General features: G+C 37.7%; 5 protein-coding genes across 5 annotated transcripts; 2 read left to right on the top strand and 3 right to left on the bottom strand.

Moving 5' to 3' along the window:
* Positions 1-549: 549 nt before the first annotated feature.
* Positions 550-11,148, top strand: GCK72_000414 (uncharacterized protein; the record flags this gene model as incomplete). The annotated part of the gene is made up of 8 exons (XM_053722479.1): positions 550-626; positions 678-794; positions 2,698-3,072; positions 5,001-5,209; positions 5,801-6,006; positions 7,218-7,622; positions 8,480-8,863; positions 10,231-11,148. The coding sequence occupies 8 exons, from the start codon at positions 550-552 to the stop codon at positions 11,146-11,148; spliced, it is 2,691 nt and encodes an 896-aa protein (XP_053591124.1).
* A 983-nt stretch (positions 11,149-12,131) lies between these two features.
* On the bottom strand, positions 12,132-12,625 carry GCK72_000415 (uncharacterized protein; the record flags this gene model as incomplete). Its single annotated transcript, XM_053722480.1, has 3 exons — positions 12,132-12,197; positions 12,245-12,396; positions 12,448-12,625. 3 exons carry the CDS (start codon positions 12,623-12,625, stop codon positions 12,132-12,134), a joined length of 396 nt encoding a protein of 131 aa, XP_053591125.1.
* A 494-nt stretch (positions 12,626-13,119) lies between these two features.
* On the bottom strand, positions 13,120-13,600 carry GCK72_000416 (uncharacterized protein; the record flags this gene model as incomplete). The annotated part of the gene is made up of 3 exons (XM_053722481.1): positions 13,120-13,185; positions 13,234-13,376; positions 13,423-13,600. The coding sequence occupies 3 exons, from the start codon at positions 13,598-13,600 to the stop codon at positions 13,120-13,122; spliced, it is 387 nt and encodes a 128-aa protein (XP_053591126.1).
* A 955-nt stretch (positions 13,601-14,555) lies between these two features.
* Positions 14,556-15,040, bottom strand: GCK72_000417 (uncharacterized protein; the record flags this gene model as incomplete). The annotated part of the gene is made up of 3 exons (XM_053722482.1): positions 14,556-14,609; positions 14,657-14,793; positions 14,842-15,040. The coding sequence occupies 3 exons, from the start codon at positions 15,038-15,040 to the stop codon at positions 14,556-14,558; spliced, it is 390 nt and encodes a 129-aa protein (XP_053591127.1).
* A 1,189-nt stretch (positions 15,041-16,229) lies between these two features.
* On the top strand, positions 16,230-23,754 carry GCK72_000418 (uncharacterized protein; the record flags this gene model as incomplete). Its single annotated transcript, XM_053722483.1, has 5 exons — positions 16,230-16,451; positions 17,375-17,568; positions 18,885-19,708; positions 21,711-22,366; positions 23,527-23,754. The coding sequence occupies 5 exons, from the start codon at positions 16,230-16,232 to the stop codon at positions 23,752-23,754; spliced, it is 2,124 nt and encodes a 707-aa protein (XP_053591128.1).
* Positions 23,755-24,207: the final 453 nt, after the last annotated feature.

Below are 24,207 nucleotides of genomic sequence, written 5' to 3' on the forward strand. Positions count from 1 at the left end.
TTTTGTGTCCCCTCCCTTATGTTATTAGACCAAATATTCTCCCCCATCTGCTTCCACTCCCCAATTGCTTTAATAGTATTCGCAATGCACAATATTTTATTATTTTTTGGGCATAAGTTTTTTATAAATGCCCCCATCACTCTCTCTCAAATTCATAATGTATTCGACTCGTGTCTCTTTTTTTTTGTTACCGCTTCCCGGTAAAATAAATATTTAAATGGGGAGAGAGCCACCACTCCCACAACTATTGAATGCACCTTTAATTGTATTCTCATTCGTACTAATGTTAATGAATTTTGGAATGGCCCGAAAATCGCTGAAAATTGATGTTTTAAAGCGCAAAAAGATGCAAAATTGAATTTAAAAATTCAAATTTAAAAAATTTTTCCTCTGGTCCGCAATTTGTCGTGAGCGTGTTTGCACCGAATGCAACGTTGTCGATTTACGGTGGATTTGTACAAATTGTGTCACTGATTTTCAGTGTTTTTTAATGTTTTAAAATGAATTTTTCAATAAAATTATTGAAATTCCATCAAAATAAGTTTCAGAATGACTCATATGAGAGGAACGAATCATGAGAAATCGGAAATGGAGCAGGAGAATTCGAAAATTTTGTTGAAGGAGCGGTAAAAATAATTTTTTGCTTAAAAAATGCAAAAAATGAGTTTTTTTTGCAGATACGACCTTCTGAAATGGTTGACGAATGTGGAAATGCGATCGCCGAATTTTCTGATACCTGTTCAGATTGCGAATTATGTGGAATCACTGCCAATGTGTAAATTGGCGGTCTCGCCGTGAGTTTTGGCGGGAAAATTGATTGAAAAATTGGAAAATTTGGGTTGCAAAAGCTGAAAATCTTGCTGAAAATTGAGAATTTTCATTCGGAAACCATAAAAATCAAAATTTACACCCACATTTTCGTTTTTTTTGAATAAAAATAGTCAAATTTTTAAAATCGGGAGTTTCCAAACCATCTGTACCCCGAATTTCGATAGATTTTTGCTTTTCAGAGCTGAAAATCCAAAAAAATCAGTTTTGGACCTAATTTTACCTGAAAATTGTCGAATTTTAGCAGTTTTTCTCCAAAATTTCGAATTATAGACAAAAATTTTACTTTTTTTTTTTGTTTTTTCCGAAAATAATGTTTCTGGAGCGTGCTGAATCTGAAAATCTTGCTGAACATTGAGAATTTTCACTTAAAAACCCATAAAAAGTGATATTTTCTTCAAAAAAAGACACGAAAACTTCAAAATTTTGTGATTTTTCTATCAGAGAACTCCGAAAATTATCAAATTGGGGTCTAAAATTAAAGAGAATTGAAAAATTCCAAACTTTTCAGATTGTCAGCATGAATTTGAAGGATTTTCTGGAAAAAACTACTCTGAAACTGCTGAAAAATTAAAATAGTCGGAGTTCTCTCATAGAAAAATCACAAAATTTTGAAGTTTTCGTGTCTTTTTTCGAAGAAAAAATCACTTTTTATGGATTTTTAAGTGAAAATTCTCAATTTTCAGCAAGATTTTCAGATTCAGCACGCTCCAGAAACATTATTTTCCCCCTTTTTTTAACCTTTTAGGTTTTCAGCATGAATTTGAAGGGATTTTCTGAAGAAACTACTCTGAATTGACTCTCAAATCAAAATTTTGGAGAAAAATTGCTGAAATTTGATAATTTTCAGACAAAATTAGGTCTGAAACTGGATTTTTTTTTGGATTTTCAGCTATGAAAAGCGAAAATCTATTGAAATTCGGAGTGCAGATGGTTTTGAAACTCCCGATTTAAAAATTTTGTCGATTTTATTCAAAAAAGCGAAAATGACGAAGAAATTCTCTTTTTTTTTTTTGATTTCCGAATGAAAATTCTCAATTTTCAGCAAGATTTTCAGCTTTCGGCACTCTCCAGCAACATTTTTTTCGTTTTCAAACGCAAAATTGTCTTTTTTCATACTCAATTTCCTGGATTTTCAGCTATACAAGGTCCCTTATTTCAATTCTTCTTAATTCCAGAAAATGCGATTCGAAAATTTACGGTTTTTCGAGATAAGAGAGTGAGAAATGTGATTTTTTTTTTGATAAGAGAGTGAGAAATGTGATTCACAAAAAAATGTCAAAAAATTACAAAATTTCGAGTTTTCAAATCGAAAACGGTGAAAATTCAGATTTTTTGGATTAAAAAAGACAAAGAATAGATTTTTCTGATGAGTTTATCACAAAATTGACTTTTTTCAGTGTGGAATTGCCAGAAATCACTCATTTCTTGCTATAAAATGACGGAAAATTGAATTTTTAAACTAGAAAAAGCTAGAAAATGAAAGATTTCGACATTTTCTGACTAAAATTGAATAGAATTGAAAAAAATTCTAAACTTTTCAGATTTTCAGCATGATTTGAAGGATTTTCTGAAGAAACTACTCTGAATTGACTCTAAATTCAAAATTTTGAAGAAAAAACTGCTGAAATTCGATAAATTTCGGATTTTCAGCTATGAAAAGCGAAAATCTTTTGAAATTCGGAGTGCAGATGGTTTTGAAACTCCCGATTTAAAAAATTTATCTATTTTTATTCAAAAAAAAGATTTCCGACTGAAAATTCTCAATTTTCAGCAAGATTTTCAGCTTTTGCAACACTTTTCTTCGTTTTCAAACACAAATTTCTCAAAATTTTCCTTTTTTTTTTTTTAAATTCTTTTTTATTCCAGAAAATGCGACCGTGTTGCCCTAATGAGTTACGCCCGTCAACTCGACATCTATCAGATTTCCGGAGAGATTCTGGAACACGAATCGAGTGTTCAAGTACTGGAAGAAATGTCTCCAGAATATTGTCTTCTCCAGTTCTCCGCCTCCTCAAATCTTCTTTTGTCTTCCAGAAGTACCCCTCATATCGATGTATTTGATAATATGGGTGCATACTGTTATGATATTCCTCTCGAAATCCACGAAGGCATTTTCGATGTGAACAAGGCGATATGTGGAATGCAGACTGTCGCCAATCATTTCACTCAATCTAGTGATAAATTCACGGAGATTCTATACGTTTTACAGTATTCTGGCGTGTTTTCTGCGTTTAAAATTGGGTAATTCTTGGTTTCTAAGCCTAAATTTTTGTCCTAAAACTTTGGGCACCACAATTCCAGGATTTAGGTTTTTTTTAAATATGAATCGATTCAGAAAACCAGGAAAAAGAGAAAATCCTCTTGGAGCAATGTCTGAAAATCAGTCTGAAACGAGTTATAAGGCCTCAAAGTGCCAAAAGTCGCATTTTGTACATTTTCAGAAGAAATTTTGGAATGCATTCTCAAATTTCCGAAATCCCCATTTAAATTTAAATTTTAAAATCGCTGAAAATCCCAAAAAATGTTTTTGTTGCGAATTTTTTACCGAAAAACAGATTTTCCCCTCAAAATCCTTCAATTTTTCGTAACAAAAACGCAAAGTTTTGAGTCAGGATTAAGGGTTTAACTGTCAGGCATTTTTCTTTCAAAAATACGATTTCTGCATGATTTCCAACGAAAAAACGTGATGCGACATTTTCTAACAGGATATATATATATATATATATATATATATATTGGAGATAGGCCTGAAAATGAGTCTGAAACCAGTTATGAGACCCCAAAATGTCAAACATCGCTCCTTGTTGTGCAATTTTTCAGTATATTTCAATAGAAATTCTCCTCGTTTGCACATTTTTTTTGAAAATTTTCAAAAAATGAAATTTTCAAAAAATGAAAATTTACGTGCAGACGAGAGAATTTCTATTGAAACGTACAAAAAAAGTGGACAACAAGTACCGATTTTTGGCACTTTGAGGTTCATAACTCGTTTCAGACTGATTTTCAGGTCTAGCTCTAAGAGACTTCCTGAATCGATGCATATATATATATATATATATGGATATATATTAGCACGTCACGCTTCTTACAACCGCGCCCTACCAAAACCAAAGAAAATTGTGTGCGAAATTAAGAGACTCAGAGAAAAAGAGACATTTTTCAATGTGATTTCGGTGGAGCGCAGTTGTCAGAACCAGACTTGCAAGATTCCGGGCCGGGCCGAGAAAGCTCCGGCCCGGCCCGGCCCGGCCCGGCCCGGTCGGCCCGGATTTGAATTTTTGAACTTTTTTCACTACAATTTTTTGTCCAAAAATTTATTTTTTGAACATTTTCCATATTTTCCTCAAGTATATTTCTCAAAAACATTCGAAACCTGCAAAAAATTGTTTTTAAGAAATATTTTTCAAAAAAATCTGGAAATTTTCGAAAAAAAAAATTTGAATTTTTTTTCAGTACTGAACTTCCGGGCCGACCGGGCCGGGCCGGGCCGGGCCCTGGAAATTTTCATTCCGGCCCGGCCCGGCCCGGCCCGGCCCGGCTCGTTGCAAGTCTGGTCAGAACTGTGCCGAGCTAATATGTATCCTGTTTCAAAAAAAGGTACCTATTTTTTACCAAATTTTTTGAAATTTTACATTAAAAATTTCAATTTTTTGATGCATAACTATCTTTTGATTGAATTCTGAAGTATAGTCAAAAATTCGACATTTTTGGGAAAAAATTCAAAAAAATTCAAAAAAACTCAAATTTTCGTTCAAAATTTCAGTTCAAATTTTTCAGCCGGGCCTCGGGCCGGGCCGGGCCGGGCCTTGGAAATTCTCGTCACGGCCCGGCCCGGCCCGGCCCGTTGCAAGTATGGGAAAATCTGTTTTTCGGTCAAAAATTCCCAAAAAAACCATTTTTTGGGATTTTCATCGATTTAAATGAGGAATACGGTAATTTGAGAATGCATTTCAAAATTTCTACTGAAAATGTACAAAATGCGACTTTTGGCACTTTGAGGCCTTGTAACTAGTTTCCGACTGATTTTCAGACATTGCTCCAAGAGGATTTTCTCTTTTCCCTGGTTTTCCGAATCGATTCATATCAAAAAGTCTTACATTTTTGGAATTGTGGTGTCCAAAGTTTTATGACAAAAATGATAACCTTTAAAAAACTGAAAATTGTTCCAGCCGTTTGTCGAAATACTCGCGAATGTGGTCTGTCCAGTTGGACATTGGACAAACCGGATCATTTATTGTCCTTCCTCAATATAGTCTCCTTCTTGTCTCCGCCCACCACAAAGAGTCGACGTCGGTGACACCGCCGGCCGGATTGTGTTCATTCAGATTGATGGATATGGATCCGTTTGTGGAGCCGATTCGCATTTCGACGCCAGAAGGTAGGCAAATTTGAATAAAGTTCATTTTTAAGCTAATTGAACATTTTAAACAGTGACCTAGAGTTCCTGAGAGATGGCCTAAGAAACCAATCATTGCATTTGTGACCCAGAATCTCGAATTCTAGTTTCTTAGGTAGTAGAAACGTCGGAAGTTGAATTCAAAATTTTGAAAAAATTTTAAAATACTCACAAATGTTTCCAGAGATAGATGCTTTTCCAGTATCCTCACAGTAAAATCTACATATTTAGGCTCCACCCACTTCTCCCGGTCAATAAATGGGCGGAGTCCCGTGTCACGAATTTTCAAGTTTTTTTTTAACGAAAAAATGTATTTTTCTGCGATTTTTACCAAATTTTGGATGATTTCTCACTAAATCGGGAGCCCACAACCGCTGGCCTAGAAACCCAAACAGAAAAAGTTCGGCCATGATCACTGTGAGAGCATTTTTTGAACTGAAAACCCTGGGGGTTTTATGAATTTGTAAGTATCAGCATAGAAAAATTCACATTTTTTTTAACCAATATTGAAAAATTCAGTTACAGACGTTTTTTTCTGAATTTCCACCCTCTAATGGTCCATAGAGTTTGCAGGAGGATTCTTCTCTCGCCTTCCATTCTCCACCTCATTCATGACGTATCTTCCCAAACTCTCGTTATCATTCGAATCTCAATTACTGGTTACTGTAGCCACTTCTGGTTCATTGTATCTCTTCGAAATCCCGTCGCTTCGCGTCAAATTTCAATTCAATTTTATCAGTGGACCACGCCCCATCGAAGCGTGTTTTGTGGATACTGATGTGAGTGGGAACTAGAAAAAATCAGATCTAAAAATTTGAAAAAAACGCTACATTTCAAGCTGAAAATCATAGAAAACCGACTGAAAATCGAAAAATTACAGATTTTCGAAACTTTTCGTGTCATAACTCGGCCAGATTTGCTCCAAATTAGAAAATAATTAAATTTTCAGATTCAGCTCGTTTTCAGCTTTTATTTGAGTATAATCACCGCTATATTCTGAAATTTTCGAAAATTTTGAATATAGCTTTGATTATACTCAAATGAAAGCTGAAAACGAGCTGAATCTGAAAATTTAACTATTTTTGAATTTGGAGCAAATCTGACCGAGTTATGACACGAAAAGTTCCGAATAACTTTAACTTTTCGATTTTCAGTCGGTTTTCTATGACTTTTAGCTTAAAAGCGATTATAACTCGACCAGATTTGCTCCAAATTCGAAAATACTTAAAGTTTCAGATTCAGCACATTTTCAGCTTTCATTTGAGTATAATCACCGCTATATTCTGAAAATTTCGAATTTCAAGCCTTGCCTCCTGACTAAAACTACCGTAACCCGGTCAGATTTGCAAATTTTGAAAATTTTGTATATTATACTCATTTAAAAGGTCTTGAGCGAATACTTTACTGAATTTGACAGTGAAAATCTTAAAAATTTGAAAAAAAAACTACAGTAACCCGTGGTTTTCGTGGCAAGACCCAAAATTTTCGAAAATTTTGAATATAGCCTTGATTATACTCAGATGAAAGCTGAAAACGAGCTGAATCTGAAAATTTGATTATTTTCGAATTTGGAGCTAATCTGGCCGAGTTATGACACGAAAAGTTCCGAAAATCTGAAACTTTTCGATTTTCAGTCGGTTTTCTATGATTTTCAGCTTAAAATGTAGCTTGAAGTCTAAAAAAACGCTAAATGTTACGAAAAACCGCTAAATTTTACGAAAAAACGCTAAATTCTACGAAAAAACGTTAAATTTTACGAAAAAAAAACGCTAAATTTTACGAAAAAACACTAAATTTTACGAAAAAAAAACGCTAAAATTTACTGAAAAATGCTGAAATTTAGGGAACAATGCAACAATTTACAGAAAAACGCTAAAAATTTACGGAAAAAACTAAAAAATTTCCTCATTTAAAAGATCTGAGCGAATACTTTCAGAATTTGACACGGGAAATTTGAAAAATTTGAAAAAAAATAGTGAAAAATTTCCAGGAAATCGCAGTGATCTACGATAATGGATACCTCCTCCGATGTCAAATCGATGATTTGGAGGAAAAAATGTATTCGATGAAAATGAAATCAAAAAAACAGTTGGATGAACCGGATCACAAAGACATGTACACTGAGCATACTGTAATGGTGTCACCGGCTCAACGAGAGATATTTCTTCTCTCTGCTCAAGGAGACAACACTTTTCTTCGAGAGGCCGCCCATAAGAGAGTCCAATTAGCTGGGCAATTATGGTTGTATACTGTATGGAATTCATTCAAAAAACTGTTGGGAATGGCGATGGGAGAACCGGCGGAACAGTTGCAGATGGCAACGCATATCGCGAAATTTGAATTCGCGTTGATTCACTCGCCGACGAGAACGCTTCAGGAGTTATTTAATAGAACGGTAATTAGATGGAAAATTTAAATAAAAAAAAAAGGATTTTTCAGGAGAAAAAATGTCAGTTTTCACTCAAAAATCTCGAATTTTCAGCGAAAAAAGTGGAAAATTCATCAAAAAATGCAATTTCAATGAGATTTTTCGTCTAAAATCTCTGTTTTTTTTCGAGTTTTCTCTGTTTTTATCTCAAAAAAAAGAAGAGCTTTTCACTGTCAAAATACTATTAGCAGCCCACCAACTCTTACAACTGCGCCCCACCGCAAACGAGAGAGTATTGGCGAGAGAGACGCAGAGAGTTTTTCACAGTTTTTGACCTATTCTCTCTATTTTTCATAATAATTCCGTTAAAAAGTTATGAAAAACAGCGAGAATAGAACCAAATTTGTGACGGCGCGAGAGAAAACTCTGCGTCTCTCTCGCAGATACTCTCTCGTTTGCAGTGGGGCGCAGTTGTAGGAGGGGTGGACTGCTAATAACGAAGAAAAAAACTGACGCATATGCTAAAAATCGCTTCAATTTCCGTTCTCCTAACTCAAAATGAGTTTTGGTGGAAGAGTTTTTCCGCGCGGCCGTGTAGTCCTCTCGGACAAGATTTTGGCTCAATTCCTCGTTTTCTAACTTTCCGCGCGGAAAAACTCTTCCACCAAAGCTCATTTTGAGTCAGGGGAACGGGATTTTTAGCATATGCATCAGTGATAAAAGTTTCTTAGAATTTCCTGAAGTATAGGAATCTGAAATAAAAAAATACTTCAGTCCTCCTTTTAAAAATAGGAAAATTTCGGAATTTTTGGAGTTCTAGGTCATTTTTCTTGTTTTTTTCCAACATTTTCTTATGAAAACTCGAATAATGGCTGAATTTGCAGCTAGTCGAACATGACTACACGCGAGCGCGTGAACTCGCCGAAACATACGAAACAATCGATATCGACGTGGTCCTCAAATCCGAATGGCGCGACAAATGCTCAAAAAACAAGGTTACGGTAGAAGACGTCGAGGGAATTCTGAAGAGAATCGGCGATTCCGAATGGATCGCCGAACAGTGTGCCAACGCGGATTCCGATGATTTCGAAGTGCACAAAGCGTTGATTGATTTGGGTCTGTCACTTGGGGAGTCTAGTGTGACATGGCAGATTCGATTGCTTCATCACTGGAGAATGTTGGAAGTTTGTCGGATTAAAGGAGACGTTGACACTTATATGATAGCGAGGAAAGGCAGCTGTTTGGATGCTGCATTGGCTTTTGCACATGTAAGTTTGCAAAAATGGAAGTGCGCTCCTATGAAATTCTCGAAAAATTGAGGTTCGATAGAGCGCACTTTGAATTTCCCATGGTTGAAAGTGCGCTCTATTAAGATTCTCGAAACAATTCTAATTCTCGATAGAGCGTAGTTTGATTTCGCTAAGGTTGAAAGTGCGCTCCAATGGAATTTTAGGAAAAATGGAGGTTCGATAGAGCACGATTGCTCTATTTTGAATTTGTTAAGGTTGAAAGTGCGCTCTATTGAGATTCTCGAAGCAATTCAAATTCTCGATAGAGCGCTATTGCTGTATTTTGAATTTGGTAAGGTTGAAAGTGCGCTCCAATGGAATTTTCGAAAAAATTGAGGTTCTATAGAGCGCATTTGCTCTATTTTGAATGTTCTATGGTTGAAAGTGCGCTCCAATGAAATTCTCGGAAAAATGGAGGTTCGATAGAGCGCGATTGCTTTATTTTGACGTTGTGAAGGCTGAAAATGCGCTCCAATGAAATTCTCGGAAAAATGGAGGCTCGATAGAGCGAGATTGCTCTATTAGCACGGCACACTTCTTACAACCGCGCTCTACTGAAACCGAAGAAAATTGTGTGCGAAATTGAGAGACTCAGAGAAAAAGAGACACTTCTCAAGGGGGATTTCGATGGAGCGCAGTTGTAAGAACTGTACCGAGCTAATATTAGAGGAGGAAAGGGCGCTCCAATGAACATATCGAAATCATTGAGGTTCGATAGAGCGCGATTGCTTTGTTTTGAAAGTTCTATGGTTGAAAGTGCGCTCCAATGAACATATCGAAATCATTGAGGTTCGATAGAGCGCATTTGCTCTATTTTGAATGTTCTATGGTTGAAAGTGCGCTCCAATGAACATATCGAAATCATTGAGGTTCGATAGAGCGCATTTGCTCTATTTTGAATGTTTTATGGTTGAAAATGCGCTCCAATGAAATTCTCGGAAAAATGGAGGTTCGATAGAGCACGATTGCTCTATTTTGAATTTGTTGAAGTTGAAAGTGCGCTCTATTGAGAAAAGTTCAATAGTACGACAGAGCGCACTTTGAATTTGTTAAAGTGCGCTCCGTTGAGCACTCAAGAAAACACTCAAATTTGAGAGACGCAGACTCCAAAATCGTGTACTCCACGTGGACAAGTTAAGTAACCGGTTTCCTGCGTTGTTACAATAGAGCGCATTTGTTTAATATATTTGGAAATTTAGAAAACACAGAAATTCGAAAAAAATTTAAAATCGGAAGCCTCTTGTTCACGTGGGAGACAGTCGTGCAAATGCGCTCCACCGGAATTTTTAGCAATTTCGCTAGAGCGCATTTCCATACAAAAAATGTCAATTTCATATATTTTCCAGAACGGAGACATCGACTCCCTGACTCGAATCATCGAATCCAACATGACCGTAATGAAACGTCACCAGAAACGTATTCTCTCCGCAATTCCCACATGCACATCACCCACAAAATACGAAATTCTAATGCCCCGCCTACTATCAGATGACGTCGAAGAGCAATGGGAGCTCGAAGAGCAACACGACGACGGAATCTGTGAACGTCTTCATCAGATTCTCCGCGAACATCCGGATTCAGAAGCGTTGATTCGAAATATCAACGTGGGAAATGTGGAAGACGAGGGCGACTTTAATTACGTCGAATGGATTCGTGAGACCCTTCCGAAGATTGATTTCGAGTGTGGCCTCACTGATATCTGCGTGAATTTGTTGCGGATTGCGATAGAGCGCGGTTACGAAGATTTGATTCATGAGATGGGAATCTGGGAGAGATATGCACAGTACATTCGGATTTGTTCGAGTGTTAGTGAGAGTATCACATCGTTCCAAGATTCTAGTGTCAAATCGTTTATCGATCGATTCGCACGTCTTCTGGATTCAGAATTGATTAGTTTTGCGGAAGAAGTGACGGGGCTCATTGAGTGGAAGGTGAACACCACGTCTTCAGAATCCAAAGATTCAGAAGACGTTACCCCAGAAATCCGGCTCCAGAAGGCCATTACCTTGCTCCTGAAGGCTACCAACGAACGGGATACAAAAGTCCTTGTGGCGTTCCGCACCGCGCGTCCCGATGTCGTCGATGACCATGCCATCCTCGAAGTCCTTCTGAATATGACGTCGACTGGAGCGGATTTGATGAAATCTCTTGGGGACTTGCCCGTTGATAAGTACTCGAATGTGACGTCATCGCTGGGATCTTTGATGTCGAGAGGTGTCAAAATGACGTTTAAATCGATTTTTGAGAGTATGAAGGAGCCGTGAGTTTTGGGGTTTTTTGAGGGGAATGGCGTTCTAATGAGAAAAATTTGAGCTCGAAAATCACTGAATGTTGGCTATAAAACACTGAATTTTGACGATTTAGAGCTAAAAAAACTAGATTTTCTAACGTTTTCACGTTAAAAATGATAAACTTTTGCACTGGAAATTCGAATTTCTGGTTAAAAACCAGTCCAAATTTCCGGTTTCGGAATATACAATAGAGCGCACTTGCTCCATTTTATGTCAGAAAATCGCAAACCTTCAATAATTTTAGCCCGAAATCGCAAAGTTTTGACGATTTTGAGCTGAAAAAAAAAACTTTTTTAACGGTCTAGAAAAAATGTCGTAATCGCGGTCGCTCTAATGACAAATTTGAAATTTCCGAAAATTTATTTGTTTCAGCTTGAAAACCGTAAATTATGAAGATTTAGAGCTATGAAAACGTGATTTTCTAACGTTTTCACCGTGTACGCCATTTTAAAATTTAATTTTTTTCTAAAAATATTGATTTTTGCCTAATTTAAGGTCAAAAATTGGTTATTGGGGGTGCAATGAGAAAATATTGAGTTTGAGCAAAATTTTACGGCTAAAAATCGCGAAAATTCAATAATTTCAACTCTGAATCACTGAATTTTGACGATTTTGAGCTGAAAAAGTGGATTTTCTGAAGTTTTCACTCTTAAAATAGTCCGATTTCGCACGAGAAAAACGGATCTAAAATCTAATCTAAAAAAACGAGATGATGTCAAAATTGAAAAACAATTGAAAATTTGAGTGAATTTTCAATATCAAACACAATTTTTCACTGAATTTTGACAATTTAGAGCTGAAAAAAAGTGATTTTCTGACGTTTGCAACCTGAAAATAGTCCTATTTCGCTGGCTGTTCAGAATGACTTTCGAAACTTGAGTCAATTTTTGGAACAAGACTTGAATGTTCCATCATTTATTAATTAGTCATTATACAGACACAATTAGTATCGCCAATTAGCACCCGGTTAGCGAACAGAAACTGCAGACCATCAGCTTGTAGCCACTTGGACTCTCAGCGTTCTGAAATCAGGATATCTGAGTGTTAGTCTACTTGTGAGTCCTCTTACCAACTCCCACTTAAAATAGATTCTCTTGACCCTTTCATCAACGGCAGTTGTCGATTCTGCGACAGCGATGAGACCTCCGTCTGCGGTTTTACTCGCCGAGTGAATATATTCAGCCTTTGAATTAACGTACTTAATGATGATAGCTTGTGCCACTGGAAAGCAACTGTTTTTGTTTTATTTGTCTGAAAATAGGTTTTACTCACCTATGATATTGGCATCAACAAGCTTCTCGTATAAATCGATATCCTGGATATACAGTGCGTCGGCGATAAGCTTCAACTGATACTCGAATTCTTGGTTTGCATCTTTAACTGGATGTTTCCAGTAGATGGTGGCAGTGGCCATGACAGCAAGAGTCAGAAGGAAAATTGGAAGACGCATTGGATTCACAATGATGGAGGATTCTGAGGAGAGGGCGCCGAGCTTTATAGGGGTGTCCTGATTGAGTTAGGACGGTTTCCAACGGGGGGAGTTTTATGGGCATGAGAGAGGATGGTCATAACATATAAAATTTGGAGAAGAGGTGATCAGAAATCGATCAAGAGAAGCTGCAGGAATGAAATCTGAAAAAAATCTAGTCTGAAAATTCTTGCACATCTGGTCATCTGGATTCACAGATAGACGTTACTGTAACAATCGAAATTGTGGCAAGTGCGCTCTAATTATAGTCTTGTGAAAGTTACAGTTTTCCCACTAAAAACTGACATTTTCATATGATTATGAATCGAGCCCATTTAGTCACGCGTAGGGGGAACCTATGCCCAAATTTTTCTCAAAGTTCCGCTGTTTTTCTCTAAACTTGAGTTAATTTTCGAATAATTGAATTTTCCATAATTTATTAATCAGTCATAAACAGGCACAATTAGTATCGCCAATTAGCACCCCATTAACGAACAGAAACTGCACTCCACCATCTTGTAGCCACTTGGACTCTCAGCGTTCTGAAATCAGGATACACGAGTTAGTCGAAGACTTGTGACTCCTCTTACCAACTCCCACTTAAAATAGGGGCTGTCATGTCCGTCCACTGTCGATCTTGCGATAGCGATGAGATCTCCGTCTGCGGTTTTATTCGCCGAGAGAATATAATCAGCTTTATAAGTAGTGTACAACGAGATTATAGCGTCCGCCCCTGGAACTGTTTTTGTTTTATTTATCTGAAAATAGGTTTTACTCACCAATGATATTGGCATCGACAAGCTTCTCGTATAACTCGATATCCTGGATATACAGTGCGTCAGTGATAAGCTTCAATTGATACTCGAATTCTTGGTTTGCATCTTTAACTGGATGTTTCCAGTAGATGGTGGCAGTGGCCATGACAGCAAGAGTCAGAAGGAGAATTTTAAGACGCATCGTTTTCACAATGATGGAGAATTCTGGAGAGAGGCGCCGAGCTTTATAGGGGTGTCATAATTGAGTTAGGACGGTTTCCAGCGGGGGGAGTTTTATGGGCATGAGAGAGGATGGTCATAAAATATGAAATATGGAGAGGAGGTGATCAGAAATCAACCAAGAAGAGCTAGAAGAATGAGATCTCAAATTGTCTGAAAATCGGAACTTTTCAAACCGAGACATTCTGAAATTGAGATGTTTTGAAACCGAGACATTTGGTAACATTGACACTTTGAAGCCGAGACATTTCGAGACCGAGACATTTGGTCACTTCAAAATTTCTAAACCGAGGTATACCGGAACCGAGATATTCTGATACTGAGACGTTTTGAATTCATACCATTTCAAAGCCGAGACGTTTGACAACCTTGTCGTCACACCACCGGACATTCTGAAACCGAGACGTTCTGAAACCGAGATGTTTCGAAATCGAGGTTTGACTACCTTCACACTTGGCCACGTTGAAATTTCGAAAATGAGAAATTTCAAAACCGAGACGTTTGACAACCTTGTCGTTTTGAAACCAGGTATTGTTCAACTGAACTTCCTTTCTGTTATTACACATTCTGAAGCCGTGACGTTTCCAAACCAAAACTTTTTGAAACCGAGACATTTCGACATCAGGTCCTTTTAAAAACAGACATTCTGGAACCAGCCCTTCAGTAACGATGGCATTTCGAAAACAGGACATTTTGAAACCGAGACTTTTGGCCCAGTTGACAAGTATGCCATAAATGAAGTGTCCTTCCCAATAGGAGCATGGAAAACACATGACACCCCAAGACACGTCGTATTTGTAATGACACCTTCTGGTTGTCACTTGGTGGATGGACGAATGATTTTCAAAGCTTTTTTAAATGAGAGGAAACCATGAATTGAATGTTCCATCATTTATTAATCAGCAATTGACAGACAATTAAAATAATTCACGGCACTCGACCAACTTGTAGCCACTTGGACTCTCAGCGTTCTGAAATCAGAATATCTGAGTGTTAGCCTACTTGTGACTCCTCTTACCAACTCCCACTTAAAAGTGAACCTGTCAGGAAGGCTCACCAATCTTCCCATAGCGTAGAGACCTCCTTCTGCGGTTTTACTCGCGTAGACAATATATCCAGCTTCAGAAGCGTACACCCCGAGGATCGGTTCCGCATCTGGAAATTTGTTGTTTTTTATTTGTCTGAAAGTGGGTTCCAACTCACATCCATCAAAGACATTCACTAGCTTCTCGAACAACTCGATATCCTTGTTGTTGAGTGCGTCAGTGATAAGCTTCAATTGATACTTGACTTCTTGGTTTGCATCTCTAACTGGATGCTTCCAGTAGATGGTGGCAGTAGATGGTACCATCATGGCAGTGGCCATGACAGCAAGAGTCAGAAGGAGAATTGGAAGACGCATTGGTTTCACAATGATGAGGAATTCTGGGGAGAGGGCGCCGAGATTTATAGGGGTGCTAACTCAATTAGGACGGTTTCCTATGGAGGCGGTTTTATGGGCATGAGAGAGGATGGTGATAAAATATGAAATATGGAGAGGAGGTGATCAAAATTCAGTTACAGTAAACGAGAGAAGCTGGATGAATGAGATCTGAAAATAGTCAGAAAATTGGAACGTTTCAAATCGATACATTCCGCAACCGAGACATTTCGAAACCAAGACGTTTGGTAACCTCAAAATTTCAAAACCGAGATATTTGGAAACCACGACATTTAACAACCTTGTCTTCACTAAATCAGACATCTCGAAACCGAGACGTTTCGAAACCAAGGCATTCTGATACTGAGACGTTTCAAACCGAGAAATTTCGATACCGAACATTCAGAAATTAGGCATACTGAAACCAGACATTCTGAAATTAAGACATTTGGAAACCGAGACGTTCTGGAACCAAGAATTCTGAAACCGAGACATTTAGTAGCCATGTCATTTCAAAAGCACACATTCTGGAACCTGACGTTCTGAAACCGGGACGTTTGGAAACCTTGTCGTTTCGAAGTTAGAAATCAGACATGCTGAAACCGAGACATTTCGAAACCTCGAAATTTTACTGGATTTGGGAACCAAGGATTCAGAGTTCAGGATTCAGATATCTGAATCCTGAATCCTGAATTCTGGCTCCAAATTCCTGATTCCAAAATTCAAATTTCTAGTTGTCTGGCGCTCCTTTGACGCATTTTTTGTCATGAAAAAATGTTTGAAAAATCTCTAGAAAAATCAGATTTCTGAATATCATGGATTCCATAGATTCTCAAAACGCGTCAACGGCACGCCAGGAGAAAAGTGGCTGGCGTACCTAAGGCGCGTTTTTAGTAGTTTTGGTTCAGAGTGATAAAACTAGACATTTCGAAACCGATTTTCTTTAAAATTCTATAATTTTTACTTAAAAATCTTGAAATTTCACAATTTTTCAAGTCAAAATTGTCAGTTTCAACAGATTTGAAGTGGGAAAATCGATTTTAGAAGTTTTTCTCATCAGAGCGCGATTTCTCACTCTCAAAATTCAAGTTACTGTATTCAACATCCGATTTTCAGTGACGGAGCCCGCCGTGTGCTCATCAAGCTCTCTCGATCTGGAAATTGTTCGAGTATGGAGGATTGGACGTCACTTCGAGACGATGTCTACGATATGGCAAATGGAATATACGGAGATCTTGTGACGACTGAAGAGGCACTTGAATTGGTTGCCGGAGAGATTTTGGAAGACGAACGGATAGGAAGTCATCCGGAACTCATGGAACTCGTACTTACACTCAATCCACGAGCAGAACATCAAGATCCGAAGAAATTGAGTGTGGCGAAGAGTGCTGAGGTGGGGAAATGAGAGTTTTGAGCGTTTTTAGGCGTGAAAATCAATAAAATTAACCTAAAATTCGGCCAGAAGAGTGATTACAGTAATCTGAGAATATTTTAATTAAAAAAAAGCGAGACCCTAATTGATCAGAATATAGGCTTGTGGGTACTTTTCTGAAAGCTCTTGACTTGCTAATTTTGAATATTATATTTTCATTTTGTAATTTCAAAAATTTTCAGCATGAATTTCAGATTTTAGTTTTTTAAAAATCATTTTGACACTTTTTTTTGGCTGTTTTCGACCAGTTTTTTCCAATTTTACCAAAATTTTCGAAATCAGCATGTCCAGATTTATTTAGACTGTAATTTCCAGAAAATTTGACAATTTTTTTTATATATAACTTTCTGGTCCGTGCTGGTCGAACTTTTTTTTTCAAAATTTAAATTCAGGTCTTTGAGTATCTACACAGGATTTCCTATATTTTTCTACACTTTTTTTAAATTAAAATATTCTCAGATTACTGTAATCTCTTCTGGCCGAGTTTAAAAAAATGGTTCTCAATTTTCGGTTAATTTTAATGATTTTTACGCTCAAAAAAGGTTAATGTTGTGGCCTAGAAAATCTGATTTGGAAAAACTAGTCCCTCAGAGCACTCTGGAGCAGAGTTGCATGGAAATGAATTTCCTTATCCGGAAGTCGGAAGTCGAAAGTGGAAAAACGCCCGGAACTTTTCTGAAATTCCACCGTTATGGAATGACGGAAGTCGGAAATAAAATTCCTTATCCGGAAGTCGGAAGTCGAAAGTGATTTTTATTATCCGGAAGTCGGAATGATAAAAATGTCAGGAAGTCGGAAGTCGGAATTCCATGCAACTCTGCTCTGGAGCTCTAAAAAAATTTTCTTCATAATTTTAAACATCATAAATTTTCACTTTCTCCCAGGTTCTGCTCTCAAAAAGTGATGAATTGATGTCAGAAGCCACTCAAAGAAGTGATCCACTCCTTGGGAAATCTCGTTTTTTCGCAGTCGCTGCCAGACCGATATCACCGAAGAAATCAAAAGAGAAATTGGATTGGTTGGATGCAATTGATGCGGCACTCGAATTGGGGTGTACCATGATGCCCATTGCTATCAAGTGAGAATTCTCGAAATGCATGAAAATGACTCAAAATGTCGCCAAATTCTTATTTTAACCCAAAATTTGATTCCAAAAATGGGAAAATCGAATTTTCAAAAAATTTTTGTCAAAATTAGTCGAAAATTCGAATTTTCTACAAAGAAATCAAAATATATACAAAAAATTCAAATTTTTGTACTGAAACCCCATAAAATACGGGATTTTTTTGTCAAAAATTAAAAGTTTTTCCCAATTTTCCAGCCAAATATCTGGATTTTTGAAAAATATTCATATTTTATTCAAGAAAGGTTTGTTTCATGAGATTTTTTTCATTTTCCAGCAAACTTTGATTTTAACAACAAAAAATTTTGACCAAAAAACCGAAAAAATCTGAAAAAAAGATTTAAAGAAAACTGTCTGAAAAAATAAGAAACCTGTTTTTGAGTACAAAATTAGAAAAAATTCAGGAAAAATCGAAAAGCTCTATTTTTTTAACTTAATTTTTGAAAATTTGAACAGAAGTTATCAAAAAATTTTTCGAACGTTTTTTTCAAAAACTATTGGCTCAGAACTGTTCATACAACTGCGCTCCACCGAAATGCCCTTGAAAAATGTATCTTTTTCTCTGCGTCTCTCAATTTCGCACACTATTTTCTCGCGGTTTCGTTAGAGCGCGGTTGCAAGACGCGTGCCAATTTACGAGTCGTGTAGCCTGCGTGGACAAGTCGAAGTGGGGATTTTGAAATTTTTTGGTATTTTGATTCCAAAAATACATTGAAAACAGAAAGTTCAGAAACATCGGAAAAATCTGAGAAATTCGAAATTTTTTATTGAAAAATTGACAAAAATTTTCCGAAAACGCTGAATACTGTCACAAATTCAAAATCCGCAATTAAACTTGTCCACGCGGAGTACACGGAAGAAAATCACTGTTCTTACAACTGCTTTTGGAGAAACCGTTAGAAAACGCGTCAACGGCACGCCAGGAGAAAGTGGCTGGCGTGCCTTAGGCGCGTTTTTAGTAGTTTTGGTTCAGAGTGATTCTCATTTCAACCCCGATTTTCTTTCAAATTCTATAATTTTTACTTAAAAATCTTGAAATTTCACAAATTTTCAAGTCTAAATTGTCAGTTTCGACAGATTTAATGTAGAAAAATCGATTATTGTCGATTTCATCAGCTCGGTACAGTTCTTACAACTGCGCTCCACCGAAATCCCCCTTGAAAAATGTCTCTTTTTCTCTGAGTCTCTCAATTTCTCATACTATTTTCTTGGGTTTCGGTAGAGCGCGGTTGTAAGAAGTGTGCCTCCAACCAAAAACCGTCCATTTCCAGACTCTCCGACCACGACACCCTGCTTCGCGACGTGGTCCGTCTGGGTTCAAACTACAAACAAGGCAAAAAGATTCTAAGTTTCGCGAAACAACTCAACATCGACACGCCCATCGCAACGGCTCTTTCATATTGCGCCCTGGCGGCTCTCCGATCGAACGACGCCGTCTATTTGAGTAAATACATTGGGGAAGTGATGAAAGCCAAAGGAGTTCCAGTCGTTCATCAATTATGTATGAAGATAATGGAGTCACCTCACGTGCCGACAGATATGGAAGACGTCTACTCGTGTGCAATCAATAATTGCTCCGAGGAGAATCTTCTGGAGACAATCAACGCCATTTCGGGAAGTGAGAAACGACTGGATTCCGGGAGACGTGTCAGAGAATTCCGTTTAGAAGACGTGCCGATTTCAGAAGACGTTGTGGGGGATCCTATGTATACACCACTGAAATTATATAATCCAAAAAAAGAGGCCACTGATGATGTCAGACAGAAATTGACCTACTTTGAGAGTTATGGAAAACGAGATACGGAAGTTTTTAAGCGGCTAATTGCACATGAATCGTCGACGATTGCTTTATGGTTTTCACTTTTTGAAAAGAAAAATTCTGGAGAAAATTCAGAATCTGGAGCCCAGGATTCTGAATCCCCCCAGGATTCATGGACCAAAAACGACAAACTGAAACGATACGAGAGGGGACTCCGATTCTTCGAAAACCGTATCCCGCTACCGGTCCTTATCACGGCGCCAGCATCGTCTATAATAAAAGAGGCGAATCGAGGTGATGCGTCGATTACGGCGGTCGATAGGATTGAGGATTACGGTAGGTTTAGAACACGCTAGAAAAATTGGAAAAAATCGGTCGAGAACTGCCAAAAAAAGTGTAAAAATGGGAGAATAAATAACTAAAAATTGAAATTCATGCTGAAAATCTTTGTCGCCTAGAAATTACTAAAGGAAAATATAATATTCAGAATCAGTACGTCAAGAGCTTTCAGGAAAGTACCCACAAGCCTATATTCTGATCAATTAGGGTCTCGCCACGAAAACTACAGTAACCCAATTTTCGGAGGATACTGTAGTTATCGCGTCGAGACCCTAATTGATCAGAATATAGGCTTGTGGGTACTTTTCTGAAAGCTTAAAACAAGCTGAATTTGAAAATGAGAGTTTCAGAGCAAAATTTAAATGTGGTGGCCTAGAAAACCAAAATTTTGAAAAAGTTAGGCCATCGAGTTTTTTTCAATTTTCCAAAATTTTAGTAATTTGGGAGCAAAAACTCGTTAAAAACCGCTTCGACTCCATTTTCAGCTTGGTGGCCTAGAAAACCCAAAAAGTTAGGCCACCGATTTTTTTTCCCAATTTTTGAAATTTCGGCTCCGGGACATTTCGCAGCTAGACGTTTCGCAGCCGAGACATTTCGCAGCCAGACGTTTCGCACCCAGACGTTTCGCAGCCAGACGTTTCGCAGCCGTGAGCTCCACAGCTTCAAGTGGACCGTTTTTTCAGTGATAACTTGACTTTTTCAGATAATTAATTGTTTGAGAAGTTATATAGAACATTTTTTGTGATTTTGAATAAGGGGACCACGAGAAATTTTGCCCAGAAAACCCACAAAAAAAAACTTTTGTTGAAAAATATGTAAAATTGGTTTTTTCTCGTAGAAATAGTGGTTTTTGTCATTTTCTGAAACTAAACTTTCTGTTTGTACGGCTAGTTCTACGAGAAAAACCAATTTTACATATTTTTCAACAAAAGTTTTTTTTGTGGGTTTTCTGGGCAAAATTTCTCGTGGTCCCCTTATTCAAAATCACAAAAAATGTTCTATATAACTTCTCAAACAATTAATTATCTGAAAAAGTCAAGTTATCACTGAAAAAACGGTCCACTTGAGGCTGTGGAGCTCACGGCTGCGAAACGTCTAGCTGCGAAATGTCTCGGCTGCGAAACGTCTGGCTGCGAAACGTCTGGCTGCGAAACGTCTAGCTGCGAAACGTCTGGCTGCGAAACGTCTGGGTGCGAAACGTCTGGCTGCGAAATGTCTCGGCTGCGAAATGTCTCGGCTGCGAAACGTCTGGGTGCGAAACGTCTGGCTGCGAAACGTCTAGCTGCGAAATGTCCCGGAGCCGAAATTTCAATAGTTTGTACTGTCCTTTTAACGGTTAAAACACGATTTTTGTATGATGGCCTAGAAAACCAAAATTTTGAAAAAGTTAGGCCATCAAGCATTTTTTTTTACAAATTTCCATACTTGTCACGGGCCGGGCCGGGCCAAAATCAGGAAAAATCTCGGCCCGGCCCGTTTTGAAACATTTTTTCAAAACGTTTTTTGTTTTTCAACTTTTTTTTGGAAATTATTGGAAATTTTTTGAACTTTTTTGAACTCTTTTGAAAAAAGTATAGTTTTCGAATAAACATTTAAAATTGAATCAAAATGTGAATATGTATGATAATTTAAGCATTTTTACTCTTTTTTTCGAAAAATTTCAAAAAAAATGGTAAGAATGGGTACCTATTTTTGAATCCGGGCCGACCGGGCCGGGCCGGGCCAAGAGAAATTTCGGCCCGGCCCAGGCCGGCCCGATTTTTGACAAGTCTGCAAATTTCAATATTTTGGCGTATTTTTAAGCTTAAAAGCGCAACACCTATTTCCAAACCGGTCAGACACGATTTTCAGCTTGGTGGCCTAGAAAACCCAAAGTTAGGCCATCGATTTTTTTTCCAATTTTTGAAAATTCAGATTGATTTTTAATTTTTTAGTCGAAAAAATAATCTTTTTTCAAAAAAAAATCAAATTTTGGTTCAAATTTTTGTAAATTTTGCAGGTTGCGACAAGAGTCGATTCATCGGAGACGCCCAATACCGTACCGAAACAATCATCGGTCTCGCTGGCACAGAAAACGAGCAAATCTTCGCCGACGCGTTGGAACTCGCCTCGAAATACGGAATCGACGAGTGGCAATTGCATATGGCATCACTCGAATACTTATTGGATCCATCTTATAATGTATCTCGAAACGATGTGAAAACAATTATGAAAAGTCGAAAACATTTATCGAAATTGCGCGGGAAACCAGAAGAATTCCATTCGAGACTCCGAACAATGGTCCTGCCGACACTGGAGACAAATGAACAATTTCTCGCCTATACCTCACTTTTCGCTGAAAATGAGCCGGAGAAACGGGCGGCTGAAACTCTGAAAGAGATCGTTTCGAAGCGGAAGAATACGGAGGCGATTCGGATGTGGACTGATCTGAAATATCTCTCGTCGATTATCAATACAATTCCAGATGGAAAACTCAGAACATTCATCCCCACTTTTCTTTTAATTCCAAGAATCGGTGTGAAAGCGTGTGAACTTTCCGCTGAGTTTCTGTTGGATGGTGATGAGACACGACCGCCTTCAAATCCGTTTATTGTTTTTCTTTTGATGAGAAGTAATGTTGAGGAGTTTTTGGATTTGGTCGCTAATAAGAAATCGGTGAGCGCTTAAAAGATGGAGAAAAGTGAGAACCGTAATCATGATAACCGTGATTATCTGTAGAGCGCACTAGCTCAACAGAATTCCATCATACCCTCCGAACCACGTTGGATCGGGATACTGTAGGATTACTGTAGCTAGCAATCTCAAAAACTCTGGCGCGCTCCGGACGCGTTTTGGCAGCACCCATAATTAGGATTTCAGCGGACTGGCGTGTCTTTAGCGCGTTTTTTACTTAAAAAAAGAGAAATTGGCACTGTGCCAACACCCTACCGTAACCCGCAAGAGTCGCGTTTATCAGTAGAGCGCACTAGCAACATTTTTTTTTGACATTTTTCATCGAAAATGTGACTATTTTTGATGATTTTTCAGCATTGTTTCTAATTCTGAATGATACTCAAAATTTTGACTTTTTCGCAAAAAAATTTTTTTTTAATACAAAAAATAGATCTGTTAAGGGTCTCGCCACGAAAACTATCGGATCGGGTTACTGTAGGATTACTGTAGCTCACCATTGCCTTATCTGGGGCACCTTCAGCGCGTTTTTGGTTCATAAAAATCTGTAAAATTCGAAATTTTTTATTGAAAAATTGACAAAAATTGCCGAAAACGCTGAATACTGTCAAAAATTCAAAATCCGCAATTAAACTTGTCCACGCGGAGTACACGGAAGAAAATCTAATCCCTTGAATTATATTATCTCGTCACAGTTCTTACAACTGCGCTCCACCGAAACCCCCTTGAAAAATGTCTCTTTTTCTCTGAGTCTCTCAATTTCGCACACTATTTTCTCGCGGTTTCGATGGAGCGCGGTTGTAAGAATCGTGTCGTGCTATAATACAGATTTCAATAAAATTTGTGTCCCGACTACTGTTTTGGGGGTGGAGCCTCAACGCAATTTGAAAGAAATTGCAAATTTTCGAAGAGTTTTCGAAGATTATCATTAAAATGAATATATTTTTCTACATAGTAGCGTGACACGCTTCTTACAACCGCGCTCTACCGAAACCGATGAAAATAGTGTGCGAAATTGAGAGACTCAGAGAAAAAGAGACATTTTTCAAGGGGATTTCGGTGGAGCGCAGTTGTAAGAACTGTGCCCCGAGCTAATATTTTGAAATTTTTCGAATTTCCGTAATTTTTATCCGAGAAAATTGCAGAGAGACGACGAGATCGCCTACTTGGATCGTGCCGTTCTCCTACTCGAAAACACTCCAAAAGTTCCCGAAAATCTGAAAGAAGCCGTCAAAACGAGAGTCGAAAGAATGCACAGAGCTACAGTAACCCCACCACCGGAGACTCCAACAGCGTCGAATCCATCTGGATTCTCGTCGTTCTTCTCGAATTCTGATGATAATACGGGAATGATGAAGAGAAGAAAAAATTAATTAATTTTCGCTTTTTTTTTGTACTTTTTTTGTATTTTTTTTTGTAATTTTGGTGGCCTAGTTTTTGCAATTTCTCGGCCACCAATGCTTCTTCAATTACTTAATTATGTAATTAAATACCTAATTATGGGTTCGGATCTGGTCGTTTTTTAATTCGAGCTGCTGGTTTTGTTTTTCTATGAAAATAATTTTTATTGCATATTTTTTCGCTGTTTTTAGAATAAATTATGGAGAAATTTCTGGTTTTTTTTGTATTTTTTTCATCGTATTTTATTGATTTTCAATATTTTTTTAAATAATCAAAGAAAATTTTGCGAAATTCGGTGGCCTAGAATTTCGACTTCGGCCATCTTCCATTTTTTCAGATTTCTGGCAATTTTTAGGCTAATTTTATTGTTTTTCAATGATTTTTTATTAAAAACGACTGAAAAAAACAGCTTTCTGACATTTTTA

The sequence above is a fragment of the Caenorhabditis remanei genome, chromosome I, assembly GCF_010183535.1.
Source record: "Caenorhabditis remanei strain PX506 chromosome I, whole genome shotgun sequence".
NCBI classification, from domain to species: Eukaryota; Metazoa; Nematoda; class Chromadorea; order Rhabditida; family Rhabditidae; genus Caenorhabditis; species Caenorhabditis remanei.